The 22200-nt window shown below is 41.2% G+C and overlaps 1 protein-coding gene across 1 annotated transcript; it reads left to right on the top strand.

Annotated features, from left to right (window-relative positions):
* The first annotated feature begins 2632 nt into the window (after positions 1 to 2632).
* LOC113417805 (myoD family inhibitor domain-containing protein-like) lies at positions 2633 to 21609 on the top strand. Its single transcript, XM_087954099.1, has 4 exons — positions 2633 to 2803; positions 6686 to 6785; positions 13057 to 13296; positions 19889 to 21609. The coding sequence occupies exons 2-4, from the start codon at positions 6695 to 6697 to the stop codon at positions 20155 to 20157; spliced, it is 600 nt and encodes a 199-aa protein (XP_087810225.1). The 5' UTR covers positions 2633 to 2803; positions 6686 to 6694; the 3' UTR covers positions 20158 to 21609.
* The last annotated feature ends 591 nt before the right edge of the window (positions 21610 to 22200 follow it).

Here is a 22200-nt window from a genome sequence, read left to right on the forward strand (position 1 = left end):
GAGAGAGAAAGGAATCCTAAAGATATCCTTGCCTAGACTGCTGTTCTATGGGATGCTGAGAACCATGATTCAACATATGGAGAACACAGTTCTCTAGACCGCTTCTATGCCTGGCATTACAGTTTATCTTTTATAATTTACTTTGGGAACGAAAATCCAAATGGGTTTACCCTTGGGGTCTTTTTAACCTTTCTTCTAATCAGTTTCTCTACAGAAAATGTAATAAAACATGTTTCTCTGTCAAGTTTCATTCTAAGTTCTATCCTAACCTATTTTGCTAGATGGTAAAGACATAAACATTTCACAAAAAGACATCTAATAAAACAATTAAGAACTGAGAATCTCTACAGACCTTTGGCTATACATTTTGGGATGAACAGCCTTTGAATGGTGTGGGAGTAGGAATGGATTTCCAGAGGGAAAAAATTGCAGACTATAGGAACTGGGAGCACTACTCAGGTGACCCTGAGGACACAGATAAACCTCCAAGTGCTTCAACGAAGCTCTAACGCAGGGGGTGTGCAACTCATGTCGTCAACGGTGGCATAACATGATGTATCGGGACTTTTTCCCCCTTCGCTAAACCAGGCGTGGGCGTGGCCAACACGTGACACATCCGGCCCACGAGGGGCCCACGAGCCGGGAGTTTGACAGCCCTGCTCTAAAGAATGCAAATGACCAGCTGTCTGCAAGGAGTATAAATCCTTCCATTCCCCACTATCCTGTTAGAGCCTAAGAAGCTTCTTGGATGAGAAGCAAAACATCTTCAAAAGAAAAACATGAAAGTCCAGTTGCCTCCTGAAAAAAAGCACCTTTGGGAGCTGGAGGACTGAGAATCTCTACAAAACAAGTTAAAAATGATCTAAATATGATGTGGGGCAAGAAATCATGGAAAGAAAGAACAATTTCCCTACTTCATACAATGAAGTCATGCACAAGAATTGGCCTTGGGACAACAATTTAAGACAACAAAAGTATACAGGTAGTCCTAGACCAGGGGTGGGCAAACTACGGCCCGCGGGCCACATCCGGCCCGTTGGTCTGTCCAATGCGGCCCGCCCCTGAAAAAAAATCGCTGCCATTGGTTTGTCCAATGCGGCCCACCCCTGAAAAAAAATCGCTAGGCGTGGCATATTGCCCTGTGCCGCGTGGCCCCCAAAGCTGCAAAACAGTGCGGAGCGATCTAGGGGTAGGAAAGAAAAGAAATTTGCAAAGGCCTCGGCTGGGAGTTCGAAATCACCTTCGAGTGCGACCTCTCCGAAGGTGAGTCCCCGCCGATCCCCCCTTTTTTTTCCGGGGCTTCCAGGCTTAAACTTTGCAAAGGCAAAATTTGCAGGCTGGAGCGTCTTCCCGCCGAGGAGCGGGAAGGATTCCACCCGGCGGGCGGGCGGGCTGCTTAAACTTTGCTCGGGCGGCACTTTAAAAGCCTGCTCCCAGCACCCGAGCAACTTCCCAGCACTCGAGCAACTTCCCAGCAACTTTCGGCTTCCTTTTAACTTGCGGGCGCTCACGCCTGGCCCCGAGCCGCACAGCAGAGGGGAAGCCCGGTGGGCGGGCAGGCTGCTTGGAGGAGGCGACCCGGCGGTGCTCCGGCAGCAGCAACAGGCAGTTTTGCCCGGGCTCCGCTCAGGTGTCCGGCTGGGACTGTCAGGAGTTGCTACCGCCGGCGCAGCTCCGTGCGGCTCCAGTCCCGCGTTGCCTTGGGAAGGAAAAGGCAAAACCAGGAGCCGCTGAGCCTGAGCCTCCGGTGCCGCTGCTCCCGTTGCAAAGCACCGCCGCGCTCTTCCTTTTTGCCTTTCCCTTCCCGAGGCAATGCGGGACTGGAGCCACGTGGAGCCGCGCCGGCGGTAGCAACTCCTGACTCAGGGGCCTCCGAGGGGAGGGGAAGGAGGAGAAGGGTGGGGGAAGGGTGGGGGGCGATTCCCAAAAAATCTTGTGCTGACCCGGCCCGTCTGTCAAATTTTAAAAGTCAATGCGGCCCCCGAGCCAAAAAGTTTGCCCACCCCTGTCCTAGACTTACAACAGTTCATTCAGTGACCATTCAAAGTTGCAATGTCACTGAAAAAACTTATGACTTTTTTTCACACTTACAAGCATAGTAGCATTCCTATGGTCATGTGACCAAAATTCAGATGCTGGGCAACTGACTCATATTTATGACGGTTGCCAGGGTCATGTGATCACCTTTTGTGGACTTTGAACAAGCAAAGTCAACGGGGAAGCCAGATCCACTGAGCAAGCAGGTTACTAATTTAACAACTGCAGGGGTTCACTCAACAACTGTGGCAAGAAAGGTCATGCAATGGGGCAAAATTCATTTGCGTCTCACTTAGCAACATAACTTTTGGGCTCAGTTGTGGTCGTAAGTTGAGGACTGCCTGTAAAATGTTCATTTTGGAATTTTGGAAGATGCAGCTATTCTACAACATGAAGAAAATATACATCTTGGTGAAGAGGGGGAGCAATTTTCAATCCGATGGGATTTTTCAGAGATAAAAATGGTTTGCATGAACTGACCCTTCCCTGGACCTCTGCCCAGCCCAATACTAAGGCAAGGGGATGGGAGTGGCTGCTTTTTATGACCTGATATTTGTTTTTCCTCCCCAACCACCATGCAGGGCTACAGTCAGGATGTGATGACGGCAGAGAAGTTGGAGCATCAGCCAGACCCTGATGGACGAAGCAGATTGAGCAGAGTGTATCCCAAACAGCAAAGGTGCACAGCGTGTAAATCAGAGAGCCTGGTCAAAGCATCTTGGAACTCGGAAGAGAACCGGCAGCTGTGAATTGCTTGCCTTAACAGGTACATCGGGATCTCACTAGGACAGAGACTTACGGGAGGTGGAAGTGTATGTGTGTATGCGTATATAAACACACATATGCAATGCCTGTTGCCCATCTTTTTAAATAACTGCACCCTGCCCTTTATATGCAATGTTCATCCAGCAGCTGTTTAAAAAAGAAGTGTTCCGGCTTTTTTACCTTTTGATATAAGTTGGAAAGTTTGCCTGTTGTAGTGGCACACAATTATGCATTTCTATTTCACCTTTGCTGAGAAGTGGATCCTAATATACAATTTCCCCTTTAAAAGATTCTTAGTGCAACAGGAAAAAAATACAAAGGATGTGTGATATGCAGCAATAGACTAGAAGAAAGGCTGAAACTTTAGACTCAGTCTTTGATAAATGAGGAGCACTTCTGTGGGTTTTTTTTTCTCATTTGCTTTTATATTTGCATGTCTCTTCCTAAATTTACTTTGAGATTTACTTTGTGTTTTAGTCTAAATGGCTCCAAGACTACCTAAATATAATCAATGAGAATCCACAAAGTTGCAGACTTAGAGGGCATTGGCTAATTGGTAAATGTTATCTCAGCCATCGCCAACTTGGTAGATTCGACCCCTCCCCTAATTCCACGGTGACTAGTGTGGGTCATAGTGAACAAAAACTGAATAATATGAATAAGCTAGACTAAAAGCAAAAGAGGAAGACTATACATTCCTTTTCATTATATGCGTTAGAATATAATGATTAGAATTAATGATTATATTACTTAGAATTACATTGATGTTGAATTTCTGAGATGCCTTAGATAGTTTAACAACTTTTATTTTTTTCTTAATTAACTGTTTTACATCATTATAGTTTACAGACTGCATTTTATTTAGCTTAGTAATGCTGCAATAATTTTACTTATGAATTAAGAGCTGCAATGTTTTAATCATTATGTTTGTAATGTTATGTTTCATTTAGTATTGAAATTTATCAACAGGGTTAGGCCACTGTATACTAGTCTTTGATTGAAACAGTAATTCTTTGTTTCCTATAATGCTAAATATGTCAAGGTATGGAAGACATTAAATGGCTAATTGGGACATAAACATTCAGCAAACAACAGTTATTTTACACTTAATTTGCCTTTTAGTGTAATTGGTCTGCCTTTCGGTTGCCTTTTAATATAATTCGGAAAGTGAGTGCCTCTTTCACTACCTGAAGACAAGCTATTTTAAAGTTGGTCTTTAAAAAGCAAAGCTTTTAAAGGTAACAGTGGAAATATTAACTCTGCATCATCTGGAAATATGAGGCCTAAACAATAAAAAATAAACACGTTTAAGAGACAAGAGTTTGGGGGAGAACCAAGCATGATGGGCTTACCTAGATAGAGATACTTAACTTTATTCTGCCTGTTTCCCTCTAAATTCACTGGATTTTAAAATGAAAACAATAAGCAAACATTTAGCACAGATGCTTTTCCTATCTCCGTAATATTGTAGAAAATGCTGGCACTGAATTTCTGCCTGTCACAAACATCTATTTTTAAGACCCAGACCTGCCACTTGAGAAAGAAAAAGTGATGGCAGTACAAATGGTAGGCTTCTTCCTGCCATCCTCTGCTCCAGCCTGCTAAAACTAGGTGGTTCTCTCTGCCCCAAATCCAGGGGTCCAGCCCTCTCGATGCTTTTGTTCCTGCTGTTTTGCCTCCTCCTGTTATTTTAGGCGCAGCGGGGTGGGAGGTTAATGGACCTGTTGTTTCCTGTTTCCCCCTCCCGCCAAGGGCTTTGAACTGACAGGGCTGGTTAGGAGTGTGATGAAAACTCAGGAAACAGCAGCAACCCAGCAGCAGCTTCACGTTGGGGATCCTTGATCCTTTAATTTACCCCAGGTCCAGTTGCACAAAACTGTCAAATGTTAATAGTCCATTTTGATGGCGAAATAGGTCATATATTTGAATCCGGCAGAGAACTCCTTTGTAGGTTACAGTCTAAATTACCACTCAATGGTAATATAAATACACCATCTTCTTTTCTGATCTCAGGTCAGACTTGGAATTTTGGCCAGAAAAAAGACCACCTTTGTTTCTTCTGCCTCTCACTTCTTTCAGGAACAACTGATATTCCCCTGGCTGACAAGCATATTCTTTTTACTTTGTGATCCATTCCCAGGATGGTTCAAACTTAAATGTAATGCAAAAATGTAAGGTCCCAGAAGTTTCCCCGAGCCACTGAGATGCCAAAGATAGTGAGACTCAGATGAGGCTTGCAAAAAGAAGCAGATTTTATTTATGGCCAAAACAAAATACTGGGTGAACTATATCCAGAACATGCAGACATGAAGCATGTAAGGAATAGCCACACCTTGGGGAAAGTATGACTTGCTTTTATAGACATCAGCTTAGTTCCCAATTCTTCCCAATTCAATACCCGGGAAGATCCTGGAAAAGATAATAAAAAACAAATCTGCCAATATCTAGAAACAAGTAAAGTAATAACTAGCAGTCAGCACGGGTTTGTTAAAAACAGATCATGCCAACCCAATCTTATTTTATTCTACAACATAGTGACTGAATTAGACCAGCAAAATATTGTGTACATAATATATTTAGATTTCAGTAAGGCATTCGACAAAGTAGACCACAACCTATTTCTTAGTAAGCTAGAAAAAAGTGGAATAGATAGCACCACCATTAGATGGACTTACAACTGGCTGACAAACAGTACTCAACAAGTAGTTCTTAATAGGTCTAAGTCTACATGGAGGGAAGTAAGCAGTGGGGTGCCACAAGGTTCTGTCTTAGGCCCCGTACTCTTCAATAACTTCATTAATGACTTAGATGAGGGAATAGAAGGGGAATTTACCAAATTTGCAGATGATACTAATGCAATCCTAAATTGCATTAACAGAGGGATACAATTGAGATCAAGTGAGGTACTAATCCCACTCTATAAAGCCTTAGTAAGACCACACCTAGAGTACTGCATCCCGTTTTGGTCACCACATTATAAAAAAGATGTTGAGACTCTAGAAAAAGTAGAGAAGAGCACCAGGATGATTAGGGACTGAAGACTAAAATATATGAAGAACGGTTACAGGAACTGGGCATGGCTAGTCCTAGTGAAGAGAAGGACCAGGGGAGACATGATAGAGGTCTTACAATATTTGAGGGGCTGCCACAGAGAGGAAGGGGTCAAGCTATTTTCTAAAGTGCCTGTAGGCCAGACAAGGAATAATGGATGGAAACTGAACAAGGAGAGATTTAACCTGGAAATAAGGATAAACTTTCTGACAGTGAGAGCAATCATCCAATGGAACAGCTTGCCCTCGGAAGTTGTGGAAGCGTCATCACTTGAGATTTTCAAGAAGAGATTGGACTGCCATTTGTCAGAAATGGTGCAGGGTCTCCTGCTTGTGTGTGTGTGTGTGTGTGTGTTTTGGACTAGATGACCTACAAGGTCCCTTCCAACTCTGATTATCTGTTATCTGTTACCTCCTTCCCGCAAAAGGTAGATGCTTTCACAATTCCTTTGTTCTCCTAATTAGTCGAATTAGCCACTTGGCCCCCTGTTGCTACACAGAACTAACAACACAGATCAAAGGTGTGTGAGCTGTCCTTTGAGATAGTGCCAGTCTTTGGATGAAACAAGGGTAAGATTTATGATGGATTCAGATAGCAGGACCATATGTTTCATATGCCTTAATACAAGAAGAATACAGGAGATACTTTTACAGAGGCATAATATAGCATGTATGTGTTACAGAGAACAAATGTTTACAGAATAACAAATAAAAGCTTGAATAACAAGTTTCTACTAATGCTATTATATTATATTCTACTTTTAATTATATATCCTTATTACTATTCCTCTTCGATACATTCTTCTCTTTTGCTCCACATTTTTATTTCCCAGTTGTCAGCCATGAATTCCCTTGTATTGGACAGGATTGATGGAACACATACAGATCCCATAAAGGACACAATGGATGCCATTCAAGTCACTCCTGATTCAGGTGAGTGATCTGGCAACAATAACAGCCTCCTCGGTTGCACAAAAATTGTCTGGATTGCCCAAGAACTATATTTTTCTTTTTTTTCTCCACGGGCAAATATTTAATACTCCCTCATAGAAAAATATTATTGCTAAAATGTTGGGGCCAGTTTATTGGAGTGAGTTAGGGCATCAGGCTCCAAAAAGGAAGAGTGTGCAGTCCCACTTTTCTTAGGCACAAAACCAGCTGGGTGACCCTGGGCCAGACACTCTTTCTCAGCCCTGGGAAGCAGACAATGGCAAGCCACTTCTAAAATCCCGGCAAGCAAACTGCAGGGATTTGTCCAGGCAGTTGTCAGGAGTCAAGATTGACGTGAAGGCACAAAAAAAGGGGGGGGAAGGGACTCACTGTAAGTGGAGCTTTTCAGTTGGCATAAGCTGGGCAGATAGTTTTGTGATGCTGTGGATGAGGTATCACACAAAGCATCCTTCCCCAAAAGGCTTGCCTGGCACCACAGTCCTTTTGGCACTAAGTAAATCTGTATTTCTCTGACATTTTGGCAATCATGCTAGTGTTCTTTTTTTAAAAAATATATATAAGATTTTACTTGTTTCTTCTGTTATTTGGACTTTTATGTCAGATTTATTGCCTTTATAAATAATACCCCAGAGTTTTATGTTACATGTTGCTGTCTCAGTTGTTTTTCATATTGATAAAATACACATACATATAAAAAAATAAAGACTCTCTTCAGTTGAATTCATAATATGGAAATGGTTGGCTTCTACCTCCTCCAGGCTGGGTTTTTTTTCAGTTTAACTAACAATTCCAGGATTGGTGTCCCATTCAAATAGTAACCAGATCTGACTCTGCTTAGCTTTATTTGACATTGGCTAAGGCTGGATAGGTGCTGCTATCTAGTGCCTGTGTGCTTTAACTGATCTATAGGACATATACAGAACTATGTTATCAGAAGATCCCAATAGATCAAGTTGGCAGATATTGAGAGATATACTCATGGATTAAAGGTAGCAATGCTAGTCCTGCTCCATTGGTTTACAGCTCCCATAATCCACAGTGAACATAGGTGTTCTAAAATGAATCGGTTTTTCAAGAAACAGTTTTATTGCTGTACAGAATACATGAGTTGGAATCAGACTGGCATCTACATTGGTCCACTAAGACTATTTATTTATTATTTATTTTAAATATATATTGGCTGCCCATCATATCTCAGGGTAACTCTGGGCAGTTTACAATCATAAAAAATAAAAACTGTACAAAGAAAAACATAAATAAAATGCTACACACAGCCAAATGCCCAATTAAAAATGGGGAGGTCAGAAGCACAATTAGAAGGAGGTAGGATCTGCTGTTAATTTGCTGTGAAGAATATTGTGCCCATATTATATAGCCATTTTTAACCATACATTTCTTAGAGATTACAGAATCCATTGAGCCTAATTTATGATGTGATTTGGAGATTTAAAGTAATTATTTGTCACTTGATGAATTTTTTACTAGAACATTAGCATCTATAAAGATCCCTTCAGTCATAATTAAGATGAATTAAAATGTTTGCTAAATGTCTCTTAAATGACTTTTCATTTTTCATTTATTATGTTTGTTAATGCAGCTTTCATTATGACATGTAGGTGATGATTTGCTTTATTCATCACAAATAATAATTCTGGTGTTTAGGCAATACTTTCGATAGGCCAAATTTTCCTAAATAAATGGTATACGCCAGAAAAATATTCCCAAGGATAGTTGTTAGCTAGAGAGTATGAATAAAGGAACTCCCACGTGAACATGTGTTATACTTCCCTGTCTCGCAAAAGAACAAGAAGCTAAAATCACTGGTCTATATATCAGTAGCATCTAAAAGGGGACAGAATACAGTATAGAATCTTGTCAATTTCACATCTGCTTGCTTACTCAGGGCTACTGAGGAGATGCAATGCTGTTGAGATAGGATTCCCCTTTGAGGCCCAGGTAGGGCAGTTGAAACTCAGGAACCAGGAGGAGGAGTGAGACAAGCATTCCATTACCAAAGGAGCTTTCCCCAGCCCACACAGGGTCTAGCATTTCCAGATGAAAAGCGGCTTCAGAAAGCCTCCTGCATTGTAGTTGAGGAGAAAATAGCTCAACTGCCAATGAGGGAGAATAATTTGGGAACAGGAGTGTGCCAATCCAGTCTAGGAGTAATGAAACACCCTTGTATAGAATTGCTTCAGGATGAGTTGTACTTTTCACATTAGATAGTAGAATGGTTGGATTGTCTGGGATATCAAAGCAATGGTGAACATCCCTCTCAAGTTGAAAATCATATACATTCCTCTCACTGAATATCAAAGCAAACCATCCAATTTTACATCTTGATGTACTGTCCCCCATAAGCCAAGCTGGTCTGTCCCTCACACAAAAGATTTGCACATGGCTGGCATCAGTTGGCTTTGCTTCAGATGACACGACTTCCTGGCAGGCTTCATGCCTGATATTTCTCGCTTGGAAAAGAAAGCGCTGCTGCATAAAGATACGGTCTATGCTGGGCCTCAGGGCAGGGACATGTAGGACTGGACAAACAAGGACTTCCAAAGCTCATTTGCAAAATCAGAAACGGTAGGCCTGAGGGACATTGTGTCATCTTTTTCTTTTAGTTTATTTTCATTATCACAGCCCATCTGAAGGTAATGCAAATAAAATTCACTTTAAAAAAAAAAAACCCAGGGTGATATGGAGGAGCTCAAAATTGACAAGCAAATGTCAGCTTTTCACCCCATTATTAGAGGTTCTGGAACCTCATGTTGTTTTCAGAATTTATCAGTCTTCTTCCTCAAGCTTCTGTTCTTGGAGACAGGTAGCACATCTCTGCTAAAATGGAGAAATACAGGTTTGTGGGGAGAAAAGTTGGCTGAGCAATTCTGGAAGTTGAAGTCCACACATCTTAAAAGTCCCCAAGGTCAAGGAACACTGATTTAATGGGGTGTGTGTGTGTGTGTGTGTGTGTCATTGATGCTCTCTGAGTTTGGGTGTTTTCTTGTAAGATGTTTTATTACCCAAACTAATAAGTAAACTCAGTGCTAGTAATGAGTGAGGTTTGCTCTCAGAGATTGCTCTCAGAGAACAAACCCCACTCCTTACTAGCACTGATGATGTTGCCTATTTTGGGTAATGAAATGTCTGCAAGAAAACAACCAAGCTCAGAGAGCACCAAGGACCGCTCATTTCAACCCTCCAAATGTTTATTCTTTATTGGTGCACTGGCTTAAACATTTGTCCTGTCACAGTGCCATTCCAGTGGTCACTCCTCTCTTCTTATCTTTCAAAAATATTATCAATTGCATACTAAGCATCAGTGTTGCTTTGGCCTGGCTTAGCTGCAATTAACAGAACTCATTCCCTCCATCATTTTTTAAAAAAAATATTTCAGAGGCCCTTAGTTTCTGTAGAAATAAAAGACCAAGAGATTTGCATTCTCTGACTAAACTATGCTAGAAGAACATAGTAGTCCTACTAAGGGCTAGCAACAGTTTGAGATCTATCTCAGCCTTGTGCATGTGATAGTTTAGTTTAGTTTAGTTTACTTTATTGTCATTGCACCTCGTACAATGAAATCAAACACCATCTTCACTGCACATCATGACCATGAAAATAAACACAAACACACATCCTTCACATTGAACCGAAACCCCCGACACCACACCAACACTGCACTATAGTAGAGGTTGAGTCAGTCCCTTGAAACGTACCAGGCCAGGAAACATATTTCACAAGGACTATTAGAACTCTACCTTCTTGTTTTAAGGTATAATAACAGCCTCTTGACAATCTGACATAGCTTCACTCTTCCTCCTGTTATACAAAGTGAATCAAGGCAGGGCAGTTTTGAATTTCTTTCTCACTCCTTCTTTTCCAAAGCTGAGCTAATATTTATGTAACCATCCTTGCATTCCTTCTTCAAGGTTATATGATCCAAATGCTTCTATGGGTTGCATGAGGCATAAGCCCTCATGATATTGATTTGGAGAAAATGCATATACTTTCTCCTTTTGTGCATGATGCAGCAAGTTATCTGCCTCAACCTCTCCTTGTTTTCATCACATTCACTTCACTTCCATTCCCAGCCCATATGTGAGACAGCTTCAGACATTTAGCATTTTCTCTCTTAAATTGATACTATCTTACCACATTGTCAAAGTGCATAAAATTCATAATGTTTTGCCAACCATTGTCTTGACTATGAATTCAGGTGGTGTGTTCAGAGGAATACTGTGCATACTGATTCCCTTCTGGGAATTACCTAACCTCTCAACTATTTCTTTCATTCTTTAGCCCAGCCATTTGTATTTCATTTCCTGAGTTGCTATCATAACTGTCATCTCTCTTTTTCTCTGTTTTTAATACTACTCCATTTTCATCAAGGGAGAAAGGAGAGCTGAACTCCATCTTTTCATCTGGAGAAGAAGAGCAGTGAATTTGTGTTTATTGCTAGCTTCCTTGTATTGGTCAGTTTCAGTCATTGGGTGGTGGCCCAGAGGCTAGTCAATTTCAGTTCCCTAGCTCTGCTGGTCCTCTTCATGGGAGGTCCTCTGCCAGGTTGCCTTGGTATCTTTCCATATGTTTCTTTATTTCATATTATTTTTAATTGAAAAGTACCCAAATAAGCAGTAAGAGGAAACAATTCAACTGCCCAGAGTTCCTTTTCCTTTCCTTTCCTTTCCTTCTTTCCTTTCCTTTCCTTTCCTTTCCTTTCCTTTCCTTTCCTTTCCTTTCCTTTCCTTTCCTTTCTTTCCTTTCCTTTCCTTTCCTTTCCTTTCCTTTCCTTTCCTTTCCTTTCCTTTCCTTTCCTTTCCTTCCCTTTTTCCCCTCCCTTTCACTGCAAATTTCAAAGTTGTGTCCCTAATGTAAATTACCAAACTGTAGTGCAATTCCAGAGCACTTTTTATGATTGCTTGTGGTATATTACAATAAAAAGCCACCTAAATAACTTTGAGACCTAATTACATGATCTAACATACATGGTAAATGTTTCCTTTCCCACACTCCTAAACGGTCCTTCCTCTCCTAAATTATGTATCTTCCAGAGCTTTGAAACATGGTATAGTGTATCATGTAATATAATTCTGTACATAGTCTTTTTGGAACTAGGATCCATTTAATTCAAGGGGATTTACTTCTTGCTAAGTGTAAATATAAGACTGCACCATAGATATTATTGAACTCTGCCTTTCCTCAAATAAAGTCATACTCATACATCTGTATAGAAGGAGAGAGCTGGCTATTTGTGCTTTCGGTGATCAGATCGTTAAGAAGCAGTAGAGAATATATATTTCCCTGAAAACCAGATTTATTTGTTTAAGGACTTAAACTCCAGTAACTCTTCCTTTTACAAAGCTAGTGAGAAGGTATGGACAAGAGCAAAAAAAAGGAATACATCAATAATGTCAGCTAATAAGCAGAACCCAAAATAGACTTCTTGGTTATATTGGGCTATTGTAATGGTCTGTAATCCACTGTGATAGTCAATTATTTATGTTGATCTATACATATTGATCCAACTTAGGTACAAAGGTTTCTACTTTGGATCTGCAGCAACGTTTCCAAGTTGTCTTCTCCAGCCACTATTTATATTGCTGTTCTATGAATGCCTGTATAAAGCATCAATGGGCAAACTTGTTTTGGGACAAGAGGATCCACTTGGCCTTTCTGTGATGTGCTGAGCATCCCCCTGTAAAAGTTGGTTTAATATAAGTTTAAATTAAGCATGGTTGAAATGACTAGTCCCTGTGTGTTTGAGGATTTCTCTCTTCTATTTTATTACCAACTTCTGAATGGATTCTAGGAGCAGTGGCTCAACTACTCATCACTAGTGGACGAATATTGTGAGCCTCCCAGAGTTACCTCAGAGGTAGGATAGACGGCTAATAGATTTTACAGACAAATATAAAATACTTTCCCAACAAGTGATGTATTGAACCCACAACTCTCCAAAATGCCGATTTAAACTTATGGGAGTTGTAATTATTAGCAGGTGACATTAATTAATGAAAAGAATTCACCTTTGTTTAAAAATATGAATGATCACTTTGATCAGAGTGGTCGAAGTAGAGATTGGAACCAGGGCTTGGAAGGAAGTAATATATATATATATTACCCCACTTCTCAAGAAAGCTATTCTTAACTACAGAAAGGAAATTGCTGTTTGAGTTGCTATTCTGCCATGAGCTAAATAACAAATAGATCAGATGCCAGCCCTGCACCTCTACCTCTCTTTTCAATTTTGTTGCAGAGCTTTCTCCTTCAATTGCCACCAGTACGTCCTGCTTGTCTTCCCAACAGGGGAAGGTTCCTCTCCGCCTTGCCTCCTGTGGCAATGGCTGTGGGGTTCCCCCTCAGGCTTCTGTGAAGCAGAAGCAGCCCCAGGCCTCAAAGAAGCAGCGCATCAGCTCCACTTCCTCCATCTGCACCACCAGCAGTAAGAAGAGCTGCAAGTCAACAGCTTCTCAGATTCAGGAGGTGGCTGGAGATGGTGAGTTCATGGAGGGAGGGTCTGGTAGGGAGGCTGCTGAAAAATGGCCACTGATGGTTAATGAAGAAGAAACAGCCACCAAGGAGTAACATTTGGGTTCTGGGTCAAGGCTCAGAAACAAAAATGGGAAGTCTATCCCATATGAAAATAATGAGAGAGCAGGACAAAACCACTGGTGGACAGGAGTTTCCCATTTGGCCCCTGATAACTTTTCCAAGGGCAAGTGGATACTCTAGCAGAGGACTGAGAATGACAAAATGGCGGTTAACTGAAGTACTGCCCTTTTTAACGTCTGTCTTATACATCACATTTGTATAAAAGAGGGCAAGGTACCAATCACCCAGTCACACACACTCCATCCAAAAGGAATATTTAAACGTGTCTTCTTCCATACAGATAGGTGTGGATGGCTTTATAAAGAGACCTCTCCTAATTAGGAGGGACAATTTCTTACCCAAAACATATCACAGAGGATGGCTCTACTGTTAGGCAGACTGAGGCACCTGCCTCAGAAGGAAAAGAACAGGTAGACCAATACGGGCTTCCTGAACTAACTTTGCACTCTCTGAAAGCTCAAGTGCAGGTGAAGGCATTTAAACCCCAGTGAGATCTTTAAATCAGATTGAACAGCAGCTTGATCTCTCCATGGCAACTACTCACGGGGGCTACATGTTATTTCCAGTAACAACATGGAAGGCCTTTGGTAAGCCATTGTGAAAAAACAAGGCTGGCTCAAGAAGACAGTTGGTTTGAGCTTGCAGGCCTCGTCCTGTTGTACTTCTGCCTGGCAATTAGTCATGAAGGAGTGATGTGGGAGGCTCCATCTTGTCTTGATGTGTGGTGGGAAACATTTTGGAGCAGCCTTGCCGTATCAGCATTCTCCATTGGCGGATACACTGTTTAAAATCTGAAGTGTGCATTTTATAATTGTTGGGAAAAATCCTAAGGCCAGTATCAGGAATGACTAATAAGGCAGGAAAAGGAAAGCTTAACAAGGAAGTTTGCTTCCATTCTGCCCACAGCTTTATTTGCAGCAAGAGATAGGGTCCTTTGCATCTCTTTTGCTGTTTTCTGTGATTGTGGGATTTTTGCAGCCTAGATCTCCGGAATGATTAGCAAAGCTGACTTTTTTACTGAGGCTAGGGAAAAAGCTCTTAAATCATTACTCAGCTGACAATGAGAAGGGTTGAAGAATACTGTGTACCATCAGCACAGGGAGCATTTAAGGGTGCAATTGTTCCACTTGTGGACTTCTTAAATAGTACCCTTCCAACTGGGTTGTGTCACGTGACTGCTCTGAAAATGTAGAGTGGCTCTTACCTATCTTCCCCTTGATGCTTAATGAATTTAAGTGCCAAAGACCAGACATTCCTAATGGCTTTTGGCCGGAGATGCAAAAATAGAAACAGGCATAAACTAAAAAGGAGAATTCAGAACACATCCCTTAGCTATAAGGTTGGGTAGCTCTCTCACAGGGGCTCATTAAAAAGATGAGATGTGCAGACTGGCAAATCCGAACCTTGATTCCATCCTCCTCTTGTATTTTTAAAATGGGCCTCCTTTTTGTCATTCATTTTTATTACATATACACACACGCACACACAGAGAAAACTATCAAATTTGTGCTGAGGAAGTTTAGGGAGAGACGCCGAATGTGCTAATTCTTTGGTCCATTGTCATGATTGTCTGGATTGTTATAGCCCAGCACTGCTGGTCCTAACAAAACCGGCCCAGGAATGGAGTTTAGGTTTCATGATATTCTGAGGTACCAGCCAGTTCAGTCACTGCTAGCTTCAACTTAGCATACAAAGCAAGTATCTTCAGATGTCGATTTTTGCCAAGAAAGCTTCACGTGAATTGATTTATAAGGTATAAGGATGTTGCCAAATTCACCCTACTGCTGTGAAAATGTGACCTCTGTTTTCTTCTCTATCATATTCCTTTCTTCAGAGGTGTGTGCTGCCATCCTCTTAGCCTCTTTTGCTATTTTTCTTATATCCTGCCTCTTCTTTTTGTGCCCCACTTTTTCTGCTCTGCCCTGCCTGCCTGCCTGCCTGCCTGTCACTCAAGGCTCCTGGGGCTTTTTTTTGACCCTTCCACCTGTTGTTGCTGCTGCAAGCTTGAAGGATCAGCCCTGGAGTTCTGCTACCAGAGTGGTGAGTCTGTGGAACTTGCATCAGAAGTATCTGAATTATGCTATCATCGATTAACCCGGCTACCATGGAAGCTTCCTACTAACTGCTTTTCTTCAGGGATCATTATGGCAGATTAGCAGAGTCTGACATTATTTCAAGAGTTCTATGTATCCTTGTTCCCAATATTCTCAGAATATTGTCATATCTTGGAATACTGTATAAGGAAATAATACTGTGTATGGTGGCCAGATTGATACTAATTCTGTTATACTTTTTGAGCAGGGATGTATAGCTGAGGCCCAATTCTGAAACATTTTTAAGATGGGAAACTTCAAAACTCTGGTGTGAGCCCTATCATAGGCATATCACGACTTACACATATAGGCAACCCATAAAACTCAACATAAAGGCAGAACCGATTTTGCTCATCCAGTAAGAACATCTCAGGAAGACCTGTTAGGAATCCCCCTTCTCCCTGAAGTGAGGGCACATGGACATATTGGACAAGATGATATGCCTTCTCTAGTGGACCTCATCCTTTGGAAGGCCTTGTGTTTAGAAATGGATAAACTTCATCCCCCACAGTTTTTAATAAACAGTTTTATTTCACTGGATTCTCAACTAGGCTAAGTTTTATTAGCTTCCAACTTGGTGGAGGTTTGATCTATTATTATTGACTTATCATTATTGTGCTCTTTATAATTTTGATTTATTTTGCACGTTCAGTCGTAACATGTCCAGAGTTGTATGTGCTGAGAGGGCTATCAAAACTGATGATAGATGGATAGATGGATAGATGGATAGATGGATAGATAGATAGATAGATAGATAGATAGATAGATAGATAGATAGATAGATAGATAGATAGATAGATAGATTCCTAACCTCACACTTTGCAGCCTTTAGTTTAGGGCTCCAGGTAATGAAAAGTAGTTTGTCCCGGCATATTCCATTATCCTTTTCTTTAGAGCGGCCTAGAGGTATGGTTTTCAATTCCCAGAATTCCCTGGCCAACCTGATTATTCTTGAGCATTGGTATTCTTGAGCATTGGTAAATTCCAATCTGGAGAGTGCCATAATGGAGAAATCTGGCCAGGAAGGTCAGAAATATGAAATAATTCTTTGTTTCAAAATCAGTGGGAGAAAGGAATCCTAAAGATATCCTTGCCTAGATTGCTGTTCTATGGGATGCTGAGAACCATGATTCAACATATGGAGAACACAGTTCTCTAGACCGCTTCTATGCCTGGCATTACAGTTTATCTTTTATAATTTACTTTGGGAACGAAAATCCAAATGGGTTTACCCTTGGGGTCTTTTTAACCTTTCTTCTAATCAATTTCTCTACAGAAAATGTAATAAAACATGTTTCTCTGTCAAGTTTCATTCTAAGTTCTATCCTAACCTATTTTGCTAGATGGTAAAGACATAAACATTTCAAAGAGTTCAGCAGCAAGATCATATTAATCTTATTGCAAAATATGCTTGTTTGTATATGGAGGCTCTTGAGCCAAATAGCAAGCATGGTAAAATTAACCTGGACTTTATATGAAATTCATAATTATATGGGCAATTAGCCTATCCTTGTAAATCAAAGGAAAATATCTTTGTTCATTAGAAAATGTGAATGAAATTATGAGATGCATTTAGCTTTATGGTCTATGATTGGGAAATTAATTAGCTAATACCAGGGGTGGGATTCTACAGGTTCGCACCTATTCGCTAGAACCGGTTGTTAACATTCTAAGCAGTTCGGAGAACCAGTTGTTAGAAGAAATTACTGGCCTAATCCTGTAAGGAAGGCAGGAAGGAAACACTCTGGTGTTGCTTACAGAAACTGCCTCTCCGTTAACCCTTATTACATTCTTGGCAGGACTAGACTTCCTGTCTCTGGAACTTCTCTGGAGTTTCCCCCCCCACCCTTTGCTGGTACTTTGCTTATGTGGAGTGACCATTCAAAGTTACAGTGGCACTGAAAAAAGTGACATAACCATTTTTCACACTCACGACTATTGCAGCATCCCCACGGTCACGAGAGGCCAGGCGAGGAGATGCGTGCCTCGATGTGAGTGATGTTGAGTTGGGCACGCCTAGCCAGTCACATGACCACCAACCCATGCCCACCAACCAAGCCATGCCCACAGAACCGGTTGCTAAAAAAATTGAATCCCCTCCCTGGCTAATACCCTCTAAAGACAAGGTTCTTTCATCTTTAGTTCTGGATGGGGTTGCACTATTCTATACAGACCCAGTGCTCAATCTGGGTATATTCCTAGACTCACAACTCCTACTCGAAGACCAGGTGGCAGCTGTAGTTAAGAAAGCCTTTGCACACATTCAGGAAGTGCATTAGTTGCTTGCACCCATTCTTGGATCTGCAGGCTCTGCTCGCAATAACTCATGCTCTTGTAACCTCTCATTTCGACCATTACAACATGCTCTACATAGAGCTGCCCCTAGAGAGCATTCAGAAAATTCAACTGGTATAGTATGCGATTGTGCTGATAGTAAATCGTGCCGGATATATGGCTCCTCCACTACTCCTGCGTGAGCTGCATTGGTTACTGATATGTTTCTGGATGCAATTCAAGGTGCTGGATGTCACTTTTAAAGCCCTATATGGCTTGGCACTGGGTTACGTGAGGCAATTGTCTTTTTCCAAGAATCTCTACCTCTCCAACTCGATCTAGCAGATTGGACATGCTGTAGATCCTGTCAGCCAAAGAGTGTTGGCTGCTGGGATCTAGAACAGGGGTGTCAAACTGGATTTCTGGATTTCTTCGAGGGCCAGATCGCATTGTAGCTCTCCTCTGCGCGGGGGCGGGGGGCAGGATGGATGCCTCCTGTAGTACCCTACCAGCCAAAATGGGGTCGCATGCAGGCCTCCTGCACCTCATTTTCGCCCTCCATGGTCTCCTGCATACTATGCAGGCTGAAAACGTGGCCCATTTTTGGCACATTTTTTGGCCGTTTTGGGCCTGTTTTTTTTGTCTGTTTTGGGCCTGTTTTGGGCCCATTTTGCCCATTTTTGCCCTGTTTTTTGGCTAATTTTTGACTGTTTTTTCAGCCTGTTTCAGCCTGCTTTTCAGCTCGTTTTCGGCCAGCCGAGTGCTGCATGGAGGGTGAAAATGAGGCACTGTGGGCCCACATGTGGCCCGTTTTAGCTGCCAGAGGCATCGCAGGCCAGTCCTTTGATAGTTCCAGGCCAGCCCTATGGGCCGGATTTAAGCACCCTGCGGGCTGGATCCCACCTGCGGGCCTTGAGTTTGACACCCCTGGTCCAGAAGATAGGCCTTTTCTGCAGTACTTCCTGAAGAGCCCCTGCTCTGCAAAATATCCTCCCCTTGGAGATTAGAATGGCCCCATCCTCTGGGCCTTTTGTAAAAGCTCTAAAAACCTGGCTGTGTTCCATACCTGAGATGCTGAATGTGCTAAGGCCCCCATTTCCGAGATTTATTGTTATCTGTCCAAATATCTCAGCTGCTATGCATATTTACTTTGGATAAATATTTCTATTTAGTTTTTTATTGCTTTTATTGTGTTTTATAATGTTTTTATTGTTCTATTTTTTGAATTGTAAGCTGCCCAGAATCATTGATTGAGATGGGTGGCTATAGAAATTGAATAATAAATAAATTTATTACAGCAGTCAAGATAATTAACAAGTTAACAATAAAGCCTTAGAACAGGATCATTGGTACATTCAGAGCCCTAAGCTTGAGTGCACAGCCAAGTTTTTTAAAACCTTACCAAGTATTCATGATGTAGTTCACAGACATTTTAGAATTTGATAGCAGAGTCAAAGGAACAATTATTTAATTTTAAAATGCTGTATTTCTTTCTTACAGCTTGGACTATTTACAGTAAAGGACAAGATAAAATTCATCATTTGTTTTGAACGTTGTTCTGTATAAAGTTATATGACACATAAATGGCCAACTGAATCTATATAGATATACCATTGCATTGTCATCCTACAAGAGGAGAAAGGAGAACCTTATTTTCCAATGTGCAAACGTACAGATTTTCATTTGCACTAATTTATGTAATGTCTCATCTTTGAAGTGGTCCAGCAGAAGAACAGTTTGTGCATATCATACAGTGGTGGGATTCAATTTTTTTTACTACCGGTTCTGTGGGTGTGGCTTGGTGGGCGTGGCAGAGGAAGGATACTGTAAAATCTCCAGTCAGAGGAGGGATTTGCCAGTTCTCCGAACTACTCAAAATTTCCGCTACCGGTTCTCCAGAACTGGTCAGAACCTGCTGAATACCACCTCTGGTATCATATGCTGATGGACTAGAAAAGATTTCTGACTTCTGGGTTGTTGTTTTTTAGGAGGAACAACAGAAGGAAGGGGTAATAATAGCAATGTGGAAATCTGTGGGTAATTGTTCAGTAACCTTAGAGTTCCCTTGTACTCCTAATCTTTTTTTTTTCCCCTCTGCTTTTCCTCCAGATTCTTGTACTCTCTGTGCCCTGGCCTGCCTCTTCTGTGAGTTCATGACCGTCTGCTCCCTCCTCCTGGAATGTGGGGCCTGTAGGGGCTGCCTAGAGGCTTGCTGCAGCGGGGAAGGAGGGGAGCCACTATCTGAAGGCTGCTGTGGAGAGGCAGGTGGTGGGAATTGCCCCTGTGGTTTGGGCTGCGGGATGCTGCAAGATTGCTGTGGTTCCTCGGACTGTCTTGAGATCTGCCTGGAATGCTGTTCCATCTGCTTCCCAGCTTAGTTGCCACATGTCCATCCAATGTATGCAGTGGCAAGCCAGAAAGGTGCCCATTTGCCCCTCCAAGAATTCCTTCCCTAGCTTCAGAGTGAAAAAGTGGATGCTCTGAACTTCTTTTGTTATGGCCTCATATATTGTGATGCCAATGAAGTATCTCCCCGTTTTTTGAAAACATCATTCTACAACATCATACACTAGGTGGCAGCAAAGAGATATAGATACCTCTGACCAATGCCATCTAGTGGTTGTCTGGATCTTTGTAACACAAAAATGGTATTTTAACTGGGAAATACCCCCGATTGCCTTCAGACATAATGGATGGATGTTATCGTTCAGACAAATGAAGCACATTTAAAACAGTTTCATTCTGCTATACTTGGGTCATCATCAAAAGGATACATTTATGCTGTGGACATGTTAAAATTCTTCTTGAATCCTGAAATATTATCAACTCTAGTTTCTCTTCATTTGATAGTTGTGGATAGAGCTATTGGTGATGTCTCTTCCATGATGGTTGCAGTGATGTACCTATAAGATGAAGCAACTGATAGGATTTGTCCCTGATCTTCACCCTCTTTTAAAAAAATGTGATTAAAGATCAGCTCCATTGACTTTGCAATATTTTTATTGGATGGACTGAAACTGGAAGATTCTGCTGCTATTAAGTCCTGCAGGGGTCTCAGACCCGAGGAAATTCCTCTAATATGATGGGATGGTGTGTGCCTTTGTTTCAAACATGTATTCTGCAACTCAATGCCTGATATGTTGAACTACAGCTTCCAGGATCAACTAGGGAACCTGACATTTGGGAAGGCTGACTTAGTTAAACACACTCCAGTTGCCATAGCTCCACATTTTTTTTTATGTGCCAGAGAATATATTACTATTTTAAACAGAATGACTGTAAAATAAATTAAATTAAAGGAATAAAATGAAATGAGAGAATCCAACTTTTGCTTTGTAGATTTTGCTTTTCGTTTTCTCTTACTTTCCATGGCAAACCTCTGGCTTGCTGTTAATGTCCTATGATCATACCTGTGGAGATTTCTTATATATGCTCATCTTTATACAAATAAATTGATTTTATAATTAGATAGCTTCAGGATAAAAAAACTACTTCCCTTAGACAACTGATTTGAAGACTGATGGAACATAACAAGTAGTTTTTCTATGTTTTGTGACTGTATTTTCTCCCTGGAATTTTCTGGATCAGATGCTTAACTTTGAGTAGTAGATCCTGCAATTGTGAAGGGTGATGGTGAAATTTATTGTATTGCAGCAGGTAGCACAATATTTTGACCTGAACAAGATCAAGTTTTTAAGAATGAATTTCTAGTTCTTTCTTGCTACCAAACTATAATAATGGTTTGATTCAGAAGCTTTGGGTGATGCTTATAAATTGTTTTTGGCTAGAATCTTTTTACTTGCTTTCTAATTCTATTTAATATTCTTTCTCTTATGCCTTAAATTCATATTTCATGAATGAATGTCTGAATCTTTTGCCTACCTCATAATTGTCCCATTAATAAAGGACCATATTGTCATGTTATGAAACCATTGTAAATATTGTGGAATTTAAAAGAAATGCAAGAAGTCACAGATGGATTCTTGCTACCCTGTACTTTGGTAGCTCCTACTAACAATAGTTCTCAGGATTGTGTTTACATAATATTATGACAGGAATGGAGCTAGTTAGGTGTGGCATCAAGCTAGAAGCCAGGAGACCATGAGTTCGAGTCCCACCTTAAGCACAAAGGAAGGGTGACCTTGGGCCCATCACCTTTTTCTCAGCCCTAGGAAGGAGGCAGTGGCAAACCACTTTTGAAAAACCTTGCCAAGAAAATTGCAGGGACTTGTACAGGCATCTTAGAGAATTGGACATGATTGAATGTGGGGGGAGGGGGAAGACATGAAATGCAGACAAGTATCAAACAAGTCAAGAGAGACTATGTGTCTCAATATATTGCCAGCCAATCATAATACGGTATATTGGTTGGGGAAGACTGAATTGAAATCCTTAAATTATATTTATTATGCTAGGATACC

This window comes from Notechis scutatus, chromosome 2, assembly GCF_049901735.1.
Source record: "Notechis scutatus isolate UNSWTSFEM ecotype Mainland chromosome 2, rNotScu1.2, whole genome shotgun sequence".
Lineage (NCBI taxonomy): Eukaryota > Metazoa > Chordata > Lepidosauria > Squamata > Elapidae > Notechis > Notechis scutatus.